The sequence below is a fragment of the Eptatretus burgeri genome, chromosome 17, assembly GCF_056783735.1.
Source record: "Eptatretus burgeri isolate ZD-2024b chromosome 17, Ebu_testis_v1, whole genome shotgun sequence".
In the NCBI taxonomy this organism is placed as follows: Eukaryota; Metazoa; Chordata; class Myxini; order Myxiniformes; family Myxinidae; genus Eptatretus; species Eptatretus burgeri.
Window position 1 is genome coordinate 57,253,449 of NC_140977.1, and position 17,835 is coordinate 57,271,283.

General features: G+C 46.5%; 1 protein-coding gene across 1 annotated transcript in view; it reads right to left on the reverse strand.

The window, feature by feature from the left end:
- Window positions 1-17,835, reverse strand: part of LOC147010205 (harmonin-like) — a 67,578-nt gene that overhangs the window by 48,688 nt on the left and 1,055 nt on the right. Inside the window, 7 exon segments of the mRNA XM_085861227.1 lie at window positions 286-346; window positions 440-464; window positions 1,209-1,317; window positions 1,435-1,573; window positions 1,731-1,874; window positions 7,878-7,945; window positions 8,715-8,925. Of these exon segments, the coding sequence (XP_085717353.1) occupies window positions 286-346; window positions 440-464; window positions 1,209-1,317; window positions 1,435-1,573; window positions 1,731-1,874; window positions 7,878-7,945; window positions 8,715-8,925 (757 nt within the window).

Consider the following 17,835-nt stretch of genomic DNA (forward strand, 5'->3'; position numbering starts at 1 on the left):
GGGCAGAGTAACTGTTTAAGACTCAGACAAATGTGGTGGTGCATAGTGCTGTGTGGTTACCATCATGCCTGTTACCATTGAGGTTCACAAACAAAATGAACGTCGCTCGTGCTCAAAAACACAAAGCAAGAGTTGAGAAGACCCTTCCCATGTCCTTATTCTTGAGACTGCATGGGGTAAGGTGTTCGATGACCCCTCTAGTTCATTTTGAAATAATGCTGATTATTTAATCAATCAGTAATTATGATTTTTTTTTTCAAACGCTAAGAAAAAAAAAGTACATACTCCTCCAATGAAGACTGCCGAATTAACCACAAACTGCCACTTCAAGGGTTCATCCAACGAGCTGAAGGAGAGAAAGGGACACAAGCCGAATGTCAGGACTGCGTAGCACGTAGTGAAAGTGTCCATTGGAGGTGATGAACGAACATGCAAATACCTTTTGATCGGAAGCATTCCAATGTCTGCAGACAAGAGAAGGGAAATTAACTCCGCCATTTGAAGCAATCAAACGTGTCGTTACAATTACAAAACGAGAAGGGTACTTGGTAGAGCGCACACCTCCGCCATGTAATACCTGATCCAGGTGAACATATTGTGCCCAATACATTTTTGAGATATCATGTTATACAGTACTATATCATTTTTGGTCCTATCTCTCAATGGTGAAGAATCACTTTAAAAATAAATAATTCTCGTATCCAGATCCGCATTCTGATGTTCACCAAAATTGAATCGATTCTTCCACGCGACACACCCAACACGTCCACAAAGTTTTATCCCAATCCGTCCCCATCTTTTTGAGATATCCTGTACACAGACAGACAGACAGGCAGACGGACAGACAGACAAACAGACAAAAAGGGGTGAAAACATAACCTCCTTCCCCTTCGGTGGCGGAAGTGATATCATGACGTGTCGGCCTTTCTGAGAGCTGCCAAAGAACCAAGACTGCTTCAAGTATTTCAGAGAAAAACTGCACAGGGAAAGGGCATTTGGTCCATCATAACTGCATCGTACCTACATCCCAGCACCCTCACAGGCATGTAGTCAACGACGAACAAACAACTAATTCCAAGAGGAGTATTGGTCAGAGTACCGGCACACAGGTCTTTTTTGCGATGCAGCGTACCGTACCAAAAGAGTGATAATCTCATGCTCTAGACTTTAGACAATACACCGAGAGGGTCCTGTGTTGGAGTACGTACGGCGCAAGGTGAGAGCAAGTACTTTCCGTGAGCGCATCAGGCTCAGCACCTCGCCGTGAGTGCAGCAGGACACGCTGTAGCCGTTTACTCGAACCACCTCGTCCCCGACCTGCACTCAGAGTACCGTGTGCGAGGGAACAGGATGAATTACACACTCCTCTCTTGTACTCACATTCAGCATCTGACGGAGTACTTTGGTGGGTTAATCAGAGCAACAAGGTCGTACCCGGATACCAAAGGTCTCTGCCTGCCCTCCGGGGATCACGGCAGATATAAACAGGCCACAGTTGAACTCCAACCCGCCGCGTACGCTCAGGCCAAGACTCTCGGCTCCCTGCCTGTCCAACCTTACCTCACGCAGCTTCCTGGAGAAAGAGGGTGACAAATGAAAGCAGAGAAACGCGATCGTCGTCGAGCGAGAGTCGACGCGATGTGATTTCCCAAATAAAAACCCAACACCACTTGCACGTTAAGCACATATGATCCGGCACTTTTGGTCACGCGGTACAAAACATACATTACCGGGTGGTGTACGGTATGAGCCGGGCGTACTCCATCTGATGTTTGAGCAAGATGAGTGGTCGAACACAGTCGAACAATGACAAGCGACCAGGATTCGTTACCAGCAATTTCAGGTCTCCCACCAAGATTGGTACGTCCATCGATCTGGCGCAAGGAGAGAATGTCTATATGTGGCAATCCATCCATCCATCCATGTGTTTCTCGACCAAGAAAGCCTGCTTTCCTGCCTTTCTAGCTGCTCCTACCCAGTAACGGTGATATATACAGTATTTATGATTGCCTGTTTGTATTTATTACATCGAGTTAGACTTCCAGTGGATCTTGTGCACAGATTCATGTACAATAGAGAGACATCATTGTACTTTTATATGAATTACAAGGACAATAGACTAACACATGGTAAATGGGATCAGCTCCATGAACCAGGTGCGGGTTTTGTCGAACATTGTTTTTTGTCGAGGCTCGTGGAAGAGCTAGAGTATAATGGAACGGAACAAAATGGAAAGGGGGAACACCAATATGCAACAGCAGAGTAGAAGTGAGAGTGAGATCAAGGGAAGTGTGAGAAGGAAACATGGAGGGAGGGAAGGGCAGCGACAAATGAAAAGGGGTGAGGGAGAAGGGGAAAACCCCCCAATAATCTGGATGAAGGGAGTGCTTGGGAATGGGGTCATTTTGGGGGGTAGCAGAGATCATGAATATGGATAGGGGAAGACCTGAGGTCGTGGTGAACAGCTGTCTTGAAGCCATGGAGGGAAGAATGTGACTGAACAGATTGAGGAAGTTGGTTCCACAGGTGAGAGAAAAAGGTACAAATGAGAGAAGTTGAGCAGTGAGCCTGGATTTGGGAGTTTAACAAGAGGAGGGTTACTGGCACACCTTGTGGACCCTGCAGAAACCCGGGAGGGACGGAGACAAGAGAGGGCAGAGTGTGCAAGATCAAAAAGGAGGCAGTGGAGTGCAGAGAGGCCACCATGTGACCTGTCTGCGATGTGACAGTAACAGGCCATGACACTCGTCGTGGGAGATCCCAATGATTCGGAGGGCCTTGCTTTTCACGGCATCAAGAAGGGAAAGGCGTGAGGCAGGGGCACCAGCACAAAGAGGAGAGAAGTGCTCCATGAAGGTATGAATGAAGGCCTTGTCGGTTGTCAAAAGTTCAGACTGGTCAAGGAAAGACCTTGCACGATCTTTGTAGGCCTTTGTATGGCCTTTGTAGGCCATCTTTGAAATACGGTCTGCCCAAGAAAGATCATGGATGATGGTGAGACCCAAAAGTTTGAGTGACTTCCTCCTAATGCCTCCATCTTTGCTCTTGAATTCTTAGGGTTATTTCTGATGACTTGCAGAATTTTTTTGTCTTCCCTTTGATTGTTCTCTTCAAGTGGTTTGTTTAGGATGTAGATGTGAGAGTTTGTCAGACAGTCTTTTTGGGGAGAAAAGGTGAGTGTGCAGGATTTGTCGGAATCGAAAGACATATTCCAAGTGTTGAACCAGCTCCTGATTCTGCCAATGTATGCAGAGAGAGAAGAGGCTGCTGCCTGTCTGAAGAAAGAGAGGTTATACGACAGAGGGTGGAATCATCCGCAAAGAGATAAGCAGGATTTCTCCACGGAATCAGAAAGATCGTTGATGAAGATTAGGAACAAGACTGGGTCCAAGATACTGCCTTGGGGGCACTCTAGCCTTGACAGGGAGAGAGGAGATGAAAGGATCCCGTTAAAAGCTTCACACTGAATAAGGGAGTAGAGGAATGTCTGTGATCCATGTGTGGAGTTGTCCTTGGATGCCATCACCAGAGAGTTTGGAGATGAGGGTGGGAGTGGCAGACTGTATCAAATCCTCGAGATACGTCCAGAGAGACGGCTCTGATCCTTAATGTCTGACATTGGGGGCTTCCATCCATTGGGAGAGTAGAAGCAGCGCGTCCTGGGTACAATGACCGGATCTCAAACTGAACCGATGATCTGAGATCAGGTCAGGCCGTCGGAGTAAAGGAAGAATTTGATGTCAACCGCAATGATGGATTCCATTACCTTGCTTTTTTGTATCCAGTCAAGGCTCATGAAAAAGCTAGAAAACTGAATGAATCAGGATGAACAGACTAAAAAGAAAGGAACAGTGGAGAGAGGGGGAAACACCAACAGCAGAGTTGAAGGATAAAATACAGTGAGACTTGGACAAATAATGGGTGTACAGAGGAATTGGGGGGGGGGAGGTGGAGGATGCATGGAGGGGCGGGAGGGGGGGGACAAGATTTTTATTATCATATATTTTAGTGACATCCTTTTGTTAGATTTTAAAGTAGAAAGTAATTACATCTATCGTACTGCTGATTTTGATTTTAATCGATATTTGATATATAATGTAGCTGCTGTCCTCTTCTTATGTTTCATATTAATTTTTCATGACAACACCTGTCCTTGCCTTTTGGTCTCAGGCCGCTCACACTTTTTAGTTTTCTATTTCTTTGAACCCGATGTGTAGCCTGGCTCCCAAGCTGAGTTTTCAATTTCCCTTCTTTAATCCCATTTACCCTGATTTCCCCCTCTCGTGTGTTTACCTTATCTCTGTTTCCATGTAGCGATGTGCTATTGCACCTATTCTCTAATCCTCCTCTTCCTTTATGCTCTATTCGCCCTCCTATAGTGTCTATCTATGGTCATGCCCTATCTATGGTCATGATATTTTACAAGGCAAATTGTTGGTATTTCTCATCATGCATCCTCAGAATGTGCAGGTGAAAGGACTTTCTTGTGCACTTTCTTTCTTAATTGTTTATATGTCACATGTATAATGGGGGTGGTCTAGTCTTTGTGGTTTGTAGTGATCAAGTCTGTTTGTGAATTCATTTGTCATGTCTGTCCTTTGTTTCTAAAATCGCTTTTACCTGCAAGCTAATTAGTACGCAATTTAATTGTATTACAATGTACAATTTTGCTGCCATTTCCCTTTCCTCCATGTTTGAATGTTTATGTTCAGTTGAATAAATTCATTTACCGATCCACCTACCAATCACCTACCTACCACCATGATGGATACAGAAGGAAGTCTCTGGAATTTGGTGGGTTTGAGGGGGTGAGGAGAGGGAGTTAACGGGGGCATAAAAGATCATGGTTTTGGATTGGAGACGATGTGAGATGGTGGTGAACAACTGTCTTGAAGCCCTGCAGAGATGAGTGAGATTGAAGAGGATGTGAAAGTTGATTCCAGGAAAAAAAAAAAGAGGAATGAATGAGTGGAGGTTGCTCATAACTGGAAGCAAACTAATAGGCCCTGTAGTTAAGAGGATCCGTTTTTGGACCGTGTTTGTGTGTTGCAGTGAAATTGACTAACTTTCAGGCAGATGGAAACTGACCCACAGAGAATGATCGAATGAACAGAGCAGAAAGAAGATGAAGATGAACAGCAGAGCAGGTTTTCTGACACGTGCATCGATGCTTGTCGCAGAATCGGAGTCGAGGTTTGCCAGAAACCTCTCCACCTTCTCAGGTGAGTTAGTCAGCTGTAGTGCCGCCATTTGATGTCTGCCTCTGAGTTAGCTGTGGTGAGTGTCTCTGAGTCTGTCTCTGAATCACCTGTCTCCGAGTCTGCTGTGGTGCCATTTGAAGTGAGGGAAGGGATGGACGGGGAGCATACACCAGAGACAGATTTGACAAGGCACCACTAAGTTATGGTTACCATATTTTAACTTTCAAAAAGAGGACACTCCGGAGAGGGACACTCCAAAAAAAAAAAGGACAAGTCAGAGAGGGACACTCCGAAAAAGAGCACACTCCACGGAGGGACACTCCAGAGAGGGACACTCCGAAAAAGAGCACACTCCGCAGAGGGACACTCCAGAGAGGGACACTCCGAAAAAGAGCACACTCCGCAGAGAGGGACTCTCCAAAAAAGAGCACACTCCGCAGAGGGATGCTCCAGAGAGGGACACTCCGAAAAAGAGCACACTCCGCAGAGGGACACTCCAGAGAGGGACACTCCGAAAAAGAGCACACTCTGCAGAGAGGGACTCTCCAAAAAAGAGCACACTCCGCAGAGGGACACTCCAGAGAGGACACTCCGAAAAAGAGCACACTCCGCAGAGAGGGACTCTCCGAAAAAGAGCACACTCCGCAGAGGGACACTCCAGAGAGGGACACTCCGAAAGAGAGCACACTCCAGAGAGGGACACTCCGAAAGAGAGCACACTCCAGAGAGGGACACTCCGAAAGAGAGCACACTCCAGAGAGGGACACTCCGAAAGAGAGCACACTCCAGAGAGGGACACTCCGAAAGAGAGCACACTCCAGAGAGGGACACTCCGAAAGAGAGCACACTCCAGAGAGGGACACTCCGAAAGAGAGCACACTCCAGAGAGGGACACTCCGAAAGAGAGCACACTCCAGAGAGGGACACTCCGAAAGAGAGCACACTCCAGAGAGGGACACTCCGAAAAAGAGCACACTCCAGAGAGGTGCACTCCGAAAAAAGAGGGCACTCCGGGGAAGGACACTCGGAAAAAAAGAGGACATTCCGGAGAGGGACACTCCGGAGAAGGACACTCCGAAAAAGAGGACACTCCGGAGAGGAAAACTTCGAAAGAGGACACTCCGGAGAGAGACACTCCGAAGGAGGCCTCTACAGAGAGGTACACGCCGAAAGAGGCCACTCTGGAGAGGGACACTCCGAAGGAGGACTCTACAGAGAGGGACACTCCAAAAGAGGGACACTCCGAAAGAGGGACACTCCGAAAGAGGGACACTGAAAAAGAGGACACTCCAGAGAGGGACACCGAAAAAGAGGACACTCCAGAGAGGGACACTGAAAAAGAGGACACTCTGGAGAGGGACACTGAAAAAGAGGACACTCTGAAAAAGAGGACACTCCGAAAAAAGGGACATTCCAAAAAAGAGGACACTCCGAAAAAGAGGACACTCCTAAAAAGTGGACACGTCTTGGAAAAACCGGACTTATGGTAGCCTTACGCGAAGTCTTTGAAGGAGAAAGGTTTGAGAGTTCATCCTTGAGGTTGGCCAGATGTTGTTTTCTGACTTTCCTGAGAGAAGACACACACTTGTTCTGGCCTTGTGGAATGACCTGAAGTTGCCTTCGGTTGGATTTGCTTTCCAGGAAGAGAAGGCAAGTAGTTTGAAGGCAACAGCCTCACCACAGGATTCTGTGTACCAGGGCCGAGAGGATGGGTATGATATCTGCAGATGAGATGGTATAAATCTATAAATAAGGGAAAGCAAGCTTGTGTGGAAGGATTCCCTGACAGTATTATAAGAGGTGGAATTGAAGGACCAAGTCTTGACATCAGAGGGCAGCTTGCAGTCCCAGCCAGCCAGCTTGAGTGAACTGCCAGACTCTATGGCACTGAGGGAGTTCTCTGATAATAGTCAGAGAAATGTTCACTCTCACAAGCACATGACATGATCAGATGAACTTATTGGAGCAAAAGTAGAACAAGAGACATTAGGAGGAAGATTCGTCATTGTCTAGTCCAGAAGGGAGGACGAGCCACTGAGAGAAATCTGGGTCAAAAAGTTCACCAATTGGGTCAGGCCCATGGAGTCACAGAGATCCTTTACTGCAATGCCATGGGCTCGTTGAAAAGCTACCAACACCCGGCCAATAAGCAACAGTGACCGTTGAAATCACCGCATTATGAGGAAAGGAGAGAGAGAGTTGGGATAAGTTGGTCAATGTTGTCAGAGATATGTAAATGGAGTTGGCACCGTTCGAAGGATGGTACAACACACAAAGACGAGGTCGTTGTGGAGGGGAAAGAGCATCCAAAGGAATTCCTGGTGGTTGGGAGGGGAAGGGCAGGCAGTACACGGATAATGGGAAATGGAGTTCTTGATCTAAACTGCAACCCCAACCACCGGAAGTTAGATATTCTGTGTATATCTGAACAATGCAAACCTGCAAGATTGCACATATAAGAACAGACCTGGAATCCTCCAAATATACCTCCATTGGAGAATTTCCACCGAATAGTCAAACTGGTTGAATTGAGTGTATTGAGAGTATTCCTCCCTCCGATCAGCAGTCAGTATTAGTCATTGTTTGCACTATTTAATTGGAGTAGAATGTTTAGCCTACTCAATCAGCCTGTACAACAATTCCTGAACCATTGTTCTTGTCGCTGGCCATACTTACTGTTCATACATACGTAGTACATCGTAAAGGTATTCTTTCTCTGCTTCATTGTCGATGAGCTGTTCGATCTGCACGCAAAAAAAAAAAAAAGATTTGTGATCATTTTCTAATGGAGGTTCGATAAGGACCCTTCTCATCGATGAAAAAAAACATTGAGAGAGTCTGAGTCTGATGCCAAGCAACATGGGATGTACCAGCCCATCTCAAGAGCTTAAGAGCCAATCGGATGATATAATGAATGATTGTTTATTATTTATCGTCATTGTGCTCGTTGAGTTAAGAGTTCGACTGTTTGCTAATAGGTAATGAGTGCTTGTTCATCCATTGCTACACGTTACAGTGTAATAAGATCAGGTTGTATTTGAGAGCTTTGATGAAAGTGTTGAGGAGTGATTTTGTACACAATTAATTAATTACACAACATGTTAAGCATTAACAAAACGATGGATTTTAGACTTTGACACTTTGGTGGAGTTTCTGTGAATGAATGTTGATGGTAGTGTAATTTACCATGAACGAAGTACAGCGTGCAGAGTCTACCCACAATGCTCAACCAGGTTTGTGTTTGTTCGGGAATAGAAATGCAGCAAAGCTTTTGTGGTATCGGATTGCTGTGTCGATTATTAACCCCCGTTGGACTTAGTCTGAAACGGGGGCTTATGGATTTGGTCTCGATTTTCGTGTCCGTGCATGCGTGCGTCCGCAACCATATCTCGGATGTGTATCAATCGATTTTATTTGTACTTGGCACAGAAACAACACATGATGGTATACATATACATGTCAATGTTTGTTGAGTTAAGATCCAAGATGGCTGACTGGCGGCCATTTCGTTACTTTAATGTGTCCCCAACCATTTCTCAGACATGCATGGTGCGGTCCTCGCTTCATGCGGTCTGCCTTCCTGGTCGGGGTCTCGCCAGAGGCCGGCAAGGCCCACCCACACCACGTGTCTGGGTTTGGGAATGTGGAAGCCGAGATGGAACTGCCACAGCAAACGTCAGGATTCTGACTCGGAAAACAAGTCTCTGGGTAGGCGCTCGTCATGCTGTGGTAAGCGAGGCGAGGGTGCGAGGCAAGCGAGATGAAGGTACCGTGGTTCTTATACATATATAAATGCACATATATAAATATACATATATAACTAGAGGGGGAGCACTCGGGAGAGTGCAAAACCTTCGCCGCCAATACTACTGGGTCACTCAAGTGAACCTTATATCTTATTCATTAAATATGATGTCAACAGTGCTGACAGTTATAGTTCTTTTCTCCAACATTTTTTTTAGTGGGGGGGGGGGGGTTGGAAATCACTGAAAAACATGTAGAAATGCAAAAAAAGAAATCGAAATTTTGTTGAAAAAAAAAGTAAAAAATTTTTTTTCTCTAAATTTTTTTTTTTGGGGGGGGGGGGGGTGTTGGAAATCACTTAAAACATGTAGAAATGCAAAAAAAAAATTTTCTCTAACAATTTTTTTTTGGGGGGGGGACAAAGTCGAAAATCTAATGGCATGATCCTTGGACCATACCTAACCCCCCCCCCCACCAAGTTTCGTCGAAATCCGTCGAGGAGTTTTTCCGTAATACTGTTAACAAACAAACAAACAGAAAGGGGTGAAAACAGTAACCTCCGATCTTCGATGGCGGAGGTTAAATACATGTGTGTATATATATATATATATATATATATATATATATATATATATATATATATATATATATATATATATATATATATATATATATATATATATATATATATATATATAGATATCTTCTTCTTCCTCTTTCGGCTTGCTCCCGTTAGGGGTCGCCACAGCGGACCAACTGTCTCCATTTCGCTCTATCCTCCACATCTTCCATTGACACTCCAACCACCCGCATGTCCGCCCTCACCGCATCCATGAACCTCTTCTTTGGCCTTCCTCTTCTCCTCCTGCCTGGCGGCTCCATCTTCAACATCCTTCTCCCGATATACTCCGTTTCCCTCCTGTGCACATGTCCAAACCATCTCAATCTTGCCTCTCTCACTTTGTTTCCAAACCGTCCTACCTGCGCTGTCCCTCTAATACACTCATTTCTTATCCTATCCATCCTCGTCACTCCCAACGAGAATCGCAGCATCTTTAACTCTGCCACCTCCAGCTCCGCTTCCTGTCTTATTGTTAGTGCCACCGCCTCCAAACCATACAACATAGCTGGTCTCACTACCGTCTTGTATACTTTCCCCTTCACTCTTGCAGCTACCCTTCTGTCACAAATCACTCCTGCAACTCTTCTCCACCCACTCCATCCTGCCTGCACTCTCTTTTTCACTTCTCTCCCACACTCTCCGTTACTTTGGACAGTTGATCCCAAGTATTTAAACCAATCCACCTTCCCCACCTCAACTCCTTGCAACTGCACCATACCACCACCCTCCCTCTCATTTACGCACATGTACTCCGTCTTACTCCTACTGACTAACATTCCCCTTCTCTCCAGTGCGTACCTCCACCTCTCAAGGCTCGATTCAGCCTGCTCCCTACTCTCCCTACAGATCATGATGTCATCCGCGAACATCATGGTCCATGGAGACTCCAGTCTGATCTCGTCCGTCAACCTGTCCATCACCATTGCAAACAGGAAAGGGCTCAGAGTCGATCCTTGGTGCAATCCCACTTTAACCTTAAACCGGTCCGTCATTCCTACCGCACACCTCACCGCTGTCACACTGTCCTCATACATATCCTGCACGATCCTCACATACTTCTCCACCACTCCCGACTTCCTCATACAATACCACAACTCCTCTCTTGGCACCCTATCATAAGCTTTCTCTAAATCCACAAACACACAATGTAACTCTTTCTGGCCTTCCCTATACTTCTCCATCAACATTCTCAAAGCAAACATCGCATCAGTGGTGCTCTTTCCTGGCATAAACCCATATTGCTGCTCACAGATCATCACCTCTCCTCTCAACCGAGCTTCCACTACTCTTTCCCACAACTTCATGGTGTGGCTTAACAACTTTATCCCTCTGTAATTTCCACAGCTCTGCACATCACCCTTGTTCTTGAAAATCGGAACCAGCACACTTAATCTCCACTCCTCCGGCATCCTCTCACTTTCCAAGACTTTATTAAACAATCTGGTTAACAACCCCACTGCCATCTCTCCTAAGCACTTCCATGCCTCCACTGGTATACCATCTGGGCCAACCGCCTTTCCACTTTTCATCTTCTTCATAGCAGTCCTCACTTCATCCTTACTGATCCACCCCACTTCCAGATTCACTATCTCCACCTCTTCCAACCTTCTCTCTCTCTCATTTTCTTCATTCATCAGCTCCTCAAAGTACTCCATCCACCTTCTCAACACACTCTCCTCGCTCGTCAGCACATTCCCATTTGCGTCCTTTATCACCCTAACCTGCAGCACATCCTTCCCAGCTCGGTCCCTCTGTCTTGCCAATCGGTATAAATCCTTTTCCCCTTCTTTTGTATCCAACTTCTCATACAGCTCGTCATATGCCTTTTCCTTGGCCTTAGCCACCCCTCTTTTGCTTTTCGACGCCACTCCTTGTACTCCTGCCGACTTTCTTCATCTCTCTGACTATCCCACTTCTTTTTCGCCAACCCCTTCTTCCTTATACTTTCCTGTACTTCCTCATTCCACCACCAAGTCTCCTTATCTTCCTTCCTCTGTCCAGATGTCACACCAAGTACCTTCCTAGCTATCTTCCTCACAACTTCTGCTGTCGTTGCCCAATCATCCCACCCATCTTTACCACCATCCAACGCCTGTCTCACCTCCTCCCTAAATTTCACGCAACAGTCTTCCTCCTTCAGCTTCCACCATCTGGTCCTTGGTTCAGCCCTCACTCTCTTCCTCAACCTCACCTCTAAAGTCATCCTACAGACCACCAATCGATGCTGTCGAGCTACACTCTCCCCTGCCACAACCTTACAGTCACTAATCTCTTTCAGGTTGCATCTCCTACTTAAGATGTAATCCACCTGTGTGCACTTTCCTCCACTCTTGTATGTCACCCTGTGTTCCTCCTTCTTCTTGAAATATGTGTTTACCACTGCCATTTCCATTCTTTTTGCAAACTCTACCACCATTTGCCCTTCCACATTTCTCTTGTTGAGACCGTACCTCCCCATCACCTCCTCATCCTCTTTATTCCCTTCCCCAACATGTCCATTGAAATCTGCTCCAATCACCACTCTTTCATCCTTGGATACACTCTCCACCACTTCATCTAACTCACTCCAGAAATCTTCTTTATACTCCATCGCACACCCCATATGTGGGGCATATGTACTGATGACATTCATTACATATATATATATATATATATATATATATATATATATATATATATATATATATATATATATATATATATATATATATATATATATATCACCGGTTAAAATAGGTGTACCATATCCCTGTGTCGTAAGAGGTGACCAGGGTTGCGTCAGGAAGGGCATCCGGTGTAAAACATGTGCCAAATCACTATGCGGATCATACGGATGATCCGCTGTGGCAACCCCTAACAGGAGCAGCCGAAAGAAGAAGAAGGAGAAGAAGATGAAGATATATATATATATATATATATATATATATATATATATATATATATATATATATTTATATATATATATACACACACACACATATACATACATACATATTGTTGTGAATTCGCGCCCCGCCAGCGTGCGAACAACGGCCTTTAACCAATAAGCGGCCGCTTCGCCCACTGAACGTGCAATTCAGTCATGACCCTCTCGGAACAACGCCGGGAGCTAGTCACGGGTGGGGGTTTAACCTCACCACAACTCAGTCCGCATTCTACCCGCGCGAAATAGGGTCCGATCGCCGAATGGTCGATTTACCTAAGTACCCACGTGGGTAGCGTAACGAGGAGTTCTACCACGCCGCAGGTCGACTCCGGACACGAACCACTTAAGCGGCTCGTTCCGTACTGCAGGGATAACCGAGCGGAGTTATCGTCGACCTCGACGGTTCAGATTATTTATCGAGAACTTACACCCACTATCAATTCCTTACGTGATGCAAGATGGAAATTCAAACAAAGGAATGGAAGCAGCAAAACGGGGAACAATTGGACAAGCACATTTATTCACGCCACACGGCAGCACGTATTTCTAATAGGCCACAGTTATACAAAACAATACACGTATACAGTCAAGCAAGCAAACACAAGCAAGGAACGATGCAGAGCTACAACCGAATAAAAGGCAATGTACAAGCACTTAATCAGTTTCTACTTTACGGATTGGCGCCACACACATACATTTACACAGAACCCCAAAAGAAAAGGAAGTCGCGACTTCCCTGAGCGTGTCGTCGAGTCCTCCTTTGCGCGACCTCAACTCCGAGCCCCTCCGGCGTGGTCCGCGAGCTCGTACCTCGCGCCGGCACGTGTGGCCGTTTGACGCCACGTACGGGGTTCGGGAACGAACGGACGGAACTTTCGCCGCTATCCCGGTGAGGACGGGGGGTGGGGGGGGGAAATGGCAGGCACTCCGTCTCACCATCGGGGTCTCGAGACCGCACCGACTGACCCTCTGACACCGACAATCCTCTGACTCGACAGTCGGGAACAACAACCGGGACCACCGACCAGGCTAGACCAAGACAAAAACCAGACCTAATTTGACGACCAGCTCTCCAACCGCCTTGCGCTCGCCTTTTTGTAAGGTGGGGCCCCGCCCTTCACTCCGCCCCGTTCCTGCTCCACCCCCCCCCCTTCGCTGCGTTTCCAGAAAAATCTCGAAGGGGGGCGTTCCTCCTCCCTGGCCGCGTCACACCGTGCATCCCCCAATCGGGAGCGAGCAGCACCACCCCTCCCCCTTCTCACCAAGCGCGATGACGATCCGGCTCAAGATTCAGGCGGGAGTTGTCTTTCCGCGCCCTTGCTGCTGCCACCCCGCTCCTTTCACCCATCAGGCGGAGATCATGACCGCGCGGTGCGCGTTGAATGGCGAGTGGCGAAGATGGTGGTGGTGTAGTTGTTGAAGGTGGCGTCGTGGTGTGAATGGCGTCGTTGTTGAGAAGTTGGTTGTGGCGATGTTCGTTGTTGTGTTGTTGCACCAAAATAATGACAGCAAAAGAAAAACGGCTAACTGAAGAATCGCAGCCTGAATGGATCACATATATTCCCTCTATACAACGGGTTTGGGCTAACCACACATGAACTTAGCGTCATAACTGATCTAAGGACCCTTTATGGTGTATTGCGAATTTCCACAGCCGTAACAATAAATAGGGTGTCCCAAAAAAATATACAACTTTTAAAATGCTTCGTTTGATCCTAAAAAAGCAGTAATTTTGTCACTAATGCTTCATTTCTTGTTGCAGAGACCCTGAAGTTTATTTTGATACCAAGCAAGCGCCAGAAAAATGCCAAGACTGACCGTACAACAACGGACGAAAATTGTTGAACTTTGGCACCAGACGAAAAGTGTCATACAGGTGTAACGTCTTTACTCGAGACATTTCGGGATCCACTTGTGCCATGCACCAAACTTTCGGACAATAAAGTGCACTATCGCAAAGTTTACCAATTTGGAAACCATCTGTGACCTTCACAAGGGTCACAGTGGTCGGAAGAGGACAGGTCGTAGTGAAGAAAATGTGGAAATGGTGAGACAGGCGGTCGTTCAGAGTCCAAAAAAATCGATTCGACGAATTTCTGCCGAGACAAACATTCATAAGAGCACCGTTCAGTGGATCCTTCGCTAAGACATTCATGCCTTTCCATACAAAATTCAAACGGAAACGGTGCTTACTGATCAACAGAAATGCAAATGACTAGACTTTGCAAATTGGTTCTCAGGAAAGTTGGAGGAAGATGCAGACTTCCTCAAAAAACTTCACATTACGGACGAATGCCATGCTCACTTGTCCGGGGAGGGAAACAAGCAAAACTTTCGGTACTGGGGAACTGAAAATCCTGGTAATGCATCAACTGAACTGGTGCCTCGATCTGTTCTCAAAGTCACCATGTGGGTGGCGGTTGGTTGGTGTGGGATAATTGGTCCATACTTCTTTGAAGATGACCAGGGACGCACTCGCACGGTAAACCAGAGGAACTATCGCGAAATGATTCAGGAATTCTATCTGCCTGAGCTGCATACTCAGGCCCCTAGGAGAAACAACCTGATCCAGATGAGAACCCAGTGGTTCCAACAGGATGGGGCACCACCCCATACAGCCAGGGAAACAAGGAGTTTTCTCAACCAACATTTTGAGGGCCGCTTTATCTCCATCTACGAAGACGTTGAGTGGCCACCGTATTCCCCTGACCTTACTCCTCCAGACTTCTTCTTGTGGGGGTATCTCAAGGACAGGATCTATGGAAACCCTAGGCCTTAGACTCTTGATCGGCTGAAGGAAAACATCCACCGAGAAATCCAGAACATTCCTCAGGAAACGTTTCCCAAAGTGATGGAGAACATGACAACGCGTTTGCAGGCAGTGATCGGACAACGTGGAGACGACGTCGAACATGTGGTCGAAAAGAAAACGACGATTCTACACCATTATTTAAATTTTGGTGGCAATTTTGACATTGGTACAATAAACTTCAACCTTTCAGCTTTCTATCCAGCCATATATCTTAAAAAAAAAATGTTACGACCATCCTCTTTGCAGATGAAAAGTTGTATATTTTTTTGGGACACCCTGTATATTGTTGCGGTTCTCGGAACCGCATGCATACAACAGATAGTTGTCCCGAGTCAGTTATGCCATTAATATACGTGCACATAGATCCCTTCCTTTTGTGTAGTGGGAGGACAATGGAGTGCGTTGCGATGGGCTTTTAGTTAGGATTATTAAATCATTTTTCCCTTTTATTTTATTCCCACCTTTTCTTTTCTGAGGTGAATCTTCCTCGCTTGCCCCTCGTCTCGCTTACCACAGCATGACAACCCACGGTACCCTCCCCAACAATCACTTCTGAGGCAAAATCGCAACGTGCACTATAGAGTAGACTGGCGCTTTGAGCTTCCACTGTCTACCTGAGGCCAGACATGTGCGGCGTGTCACGTACGCTTTCGCACCCAAGTGTATGGGCTATACCGGAGTCTGGCCAAAACCCGGCCCAGGATGGCAGACCACGTGAGGGGTCGAGGCCAGTCAGAACGCCGACTCAGGTGATGACGTCGGATTCAGCATGGCCCCTCCCCCGAGCTCCGGGCTCTATAAAACAAAGAGAAACTCTCCGTGTAGGGGTGTTGTGTTCTGTGTGGGTGTTCTTCACATGGAGTGTTCTTGCATCTTGACTCCGCCCACGTCCCGCCTCGACGAACTGCCTCCTGCCTGGTCCCACCTACTGCTCCACCCTCGCCCTCTGGACTCCTCCCTTCTCCACTCAAGCTCCTCCTATTCGGAACACAATCTCCACACATGCGGCTGTGGCCAGAACAACTGGACTATTGTCGGGTACCGCACCACGGATCATCCCCCCCCCTAAATGCCCAGGTACCGAAAGCTATAACCTCAACCCTCTCCCTTCCTGGCTGCAAAAGTCACTTTTTCATTGGGGTTCCTATTTCTGTGTGAGTGTCTGAGTGTGCTGGCGCCTGTCTGTTAAGTAAGCCTGTAGAAGATCTTTTATTGTTGTTACTGTGAATAATCTTGCATCAAGTCTGCACTGTGTCTGCCTTAGTAAGTTGCTTGTATTATGGCTGCACCCCACACCCCTCTCCTCTTTCCCTGCATTACATACCCAATAAACCTTTGTTGTGCCACATGCTTTTCCTTGCTTGCTGTAAATAAATAATCGTTGTCGAAATGCTCCCAGCTCGCCTTTGTCTTTTCTCTCATTGGTCCAGCATGGTTCGGATCTAAGTTTAGCCGGGTGTTTATTTCCAACGATCCGTTCCTACTTTTGCCGGTACGTCCTTGGCAGTGCCGCTCGACTGCATCCGATCTGGTAGAGTGATCCGTTTCAGACAAGGTCTACCGAGGGCGTGGTTGCCTGGTGGTTAAACCGCGTGGTTAATTAGGTAACCCGATTCCAAGGACGGGAGGACCCTAGGTTACGCGGTTGAGTTATTGGCGTCTATGGTCGGTTTAGCGACCCGCCGAGTCACGGATTTATCCGTGAGTGACACCCTACAATTATGGGGGGGTTTGGTGGGAATCCACATAGCTTCCACCACCTCGTGGTCTTCTCACCTGACCCCGCCGGCCCGCAACAATATATACTGTATATATATATATATATATATATATATATATATATATATATATATATATATATATATATATATATATATATATCCCGGTTAAAATAGGTATACCATATCCCTGTGTCGTAAGAGGCGACCAGGGTTGCGTCAGGAAGGGCATCCGGCGTAAAACATGTGCCAAATCACTATGCGGATCATACGGATGATCCGCTGTGGCAACCCCTGACGGGAGCAACCGAAAGAAGAAGAATATATATATACACACACACACATATATCCTATATATTATTTCTGTTAACGTCTGTGCGTAATTTGACATTTCTCCTCTCAAACTGCCACATGGATTGTTGCCACTTTCGGCATGCGGGTGGTCTGTGGTCTAATGAACAGTATAGGCTATGTGAGATTTCTCCAGACGGACAGGTTTGGGAATTTTTGGCGATTTTCTAATTTTTACATTCGTTTGCATGGCGACGTGTGACGTCACCGCTGAGAGGTGTAATGACGTCATGACATCATCGGTCATTCGCTGACGTCATTACGTCTGTCGTCGACAGACCGTCACTGCTGAGAGGCGTAATGCCACTCTGAGAAAACAGCGTCTGCAATGTAAAACCCTCTTCTGCAAAAGCTGACTACCTCAGAAGGTGAATTTGACACAAAAAAAATGCAACAAGAAACATTGTATATAAAGAAATTTGATAAATCACATTGTGAACACTGGATATATTGACGTCCGA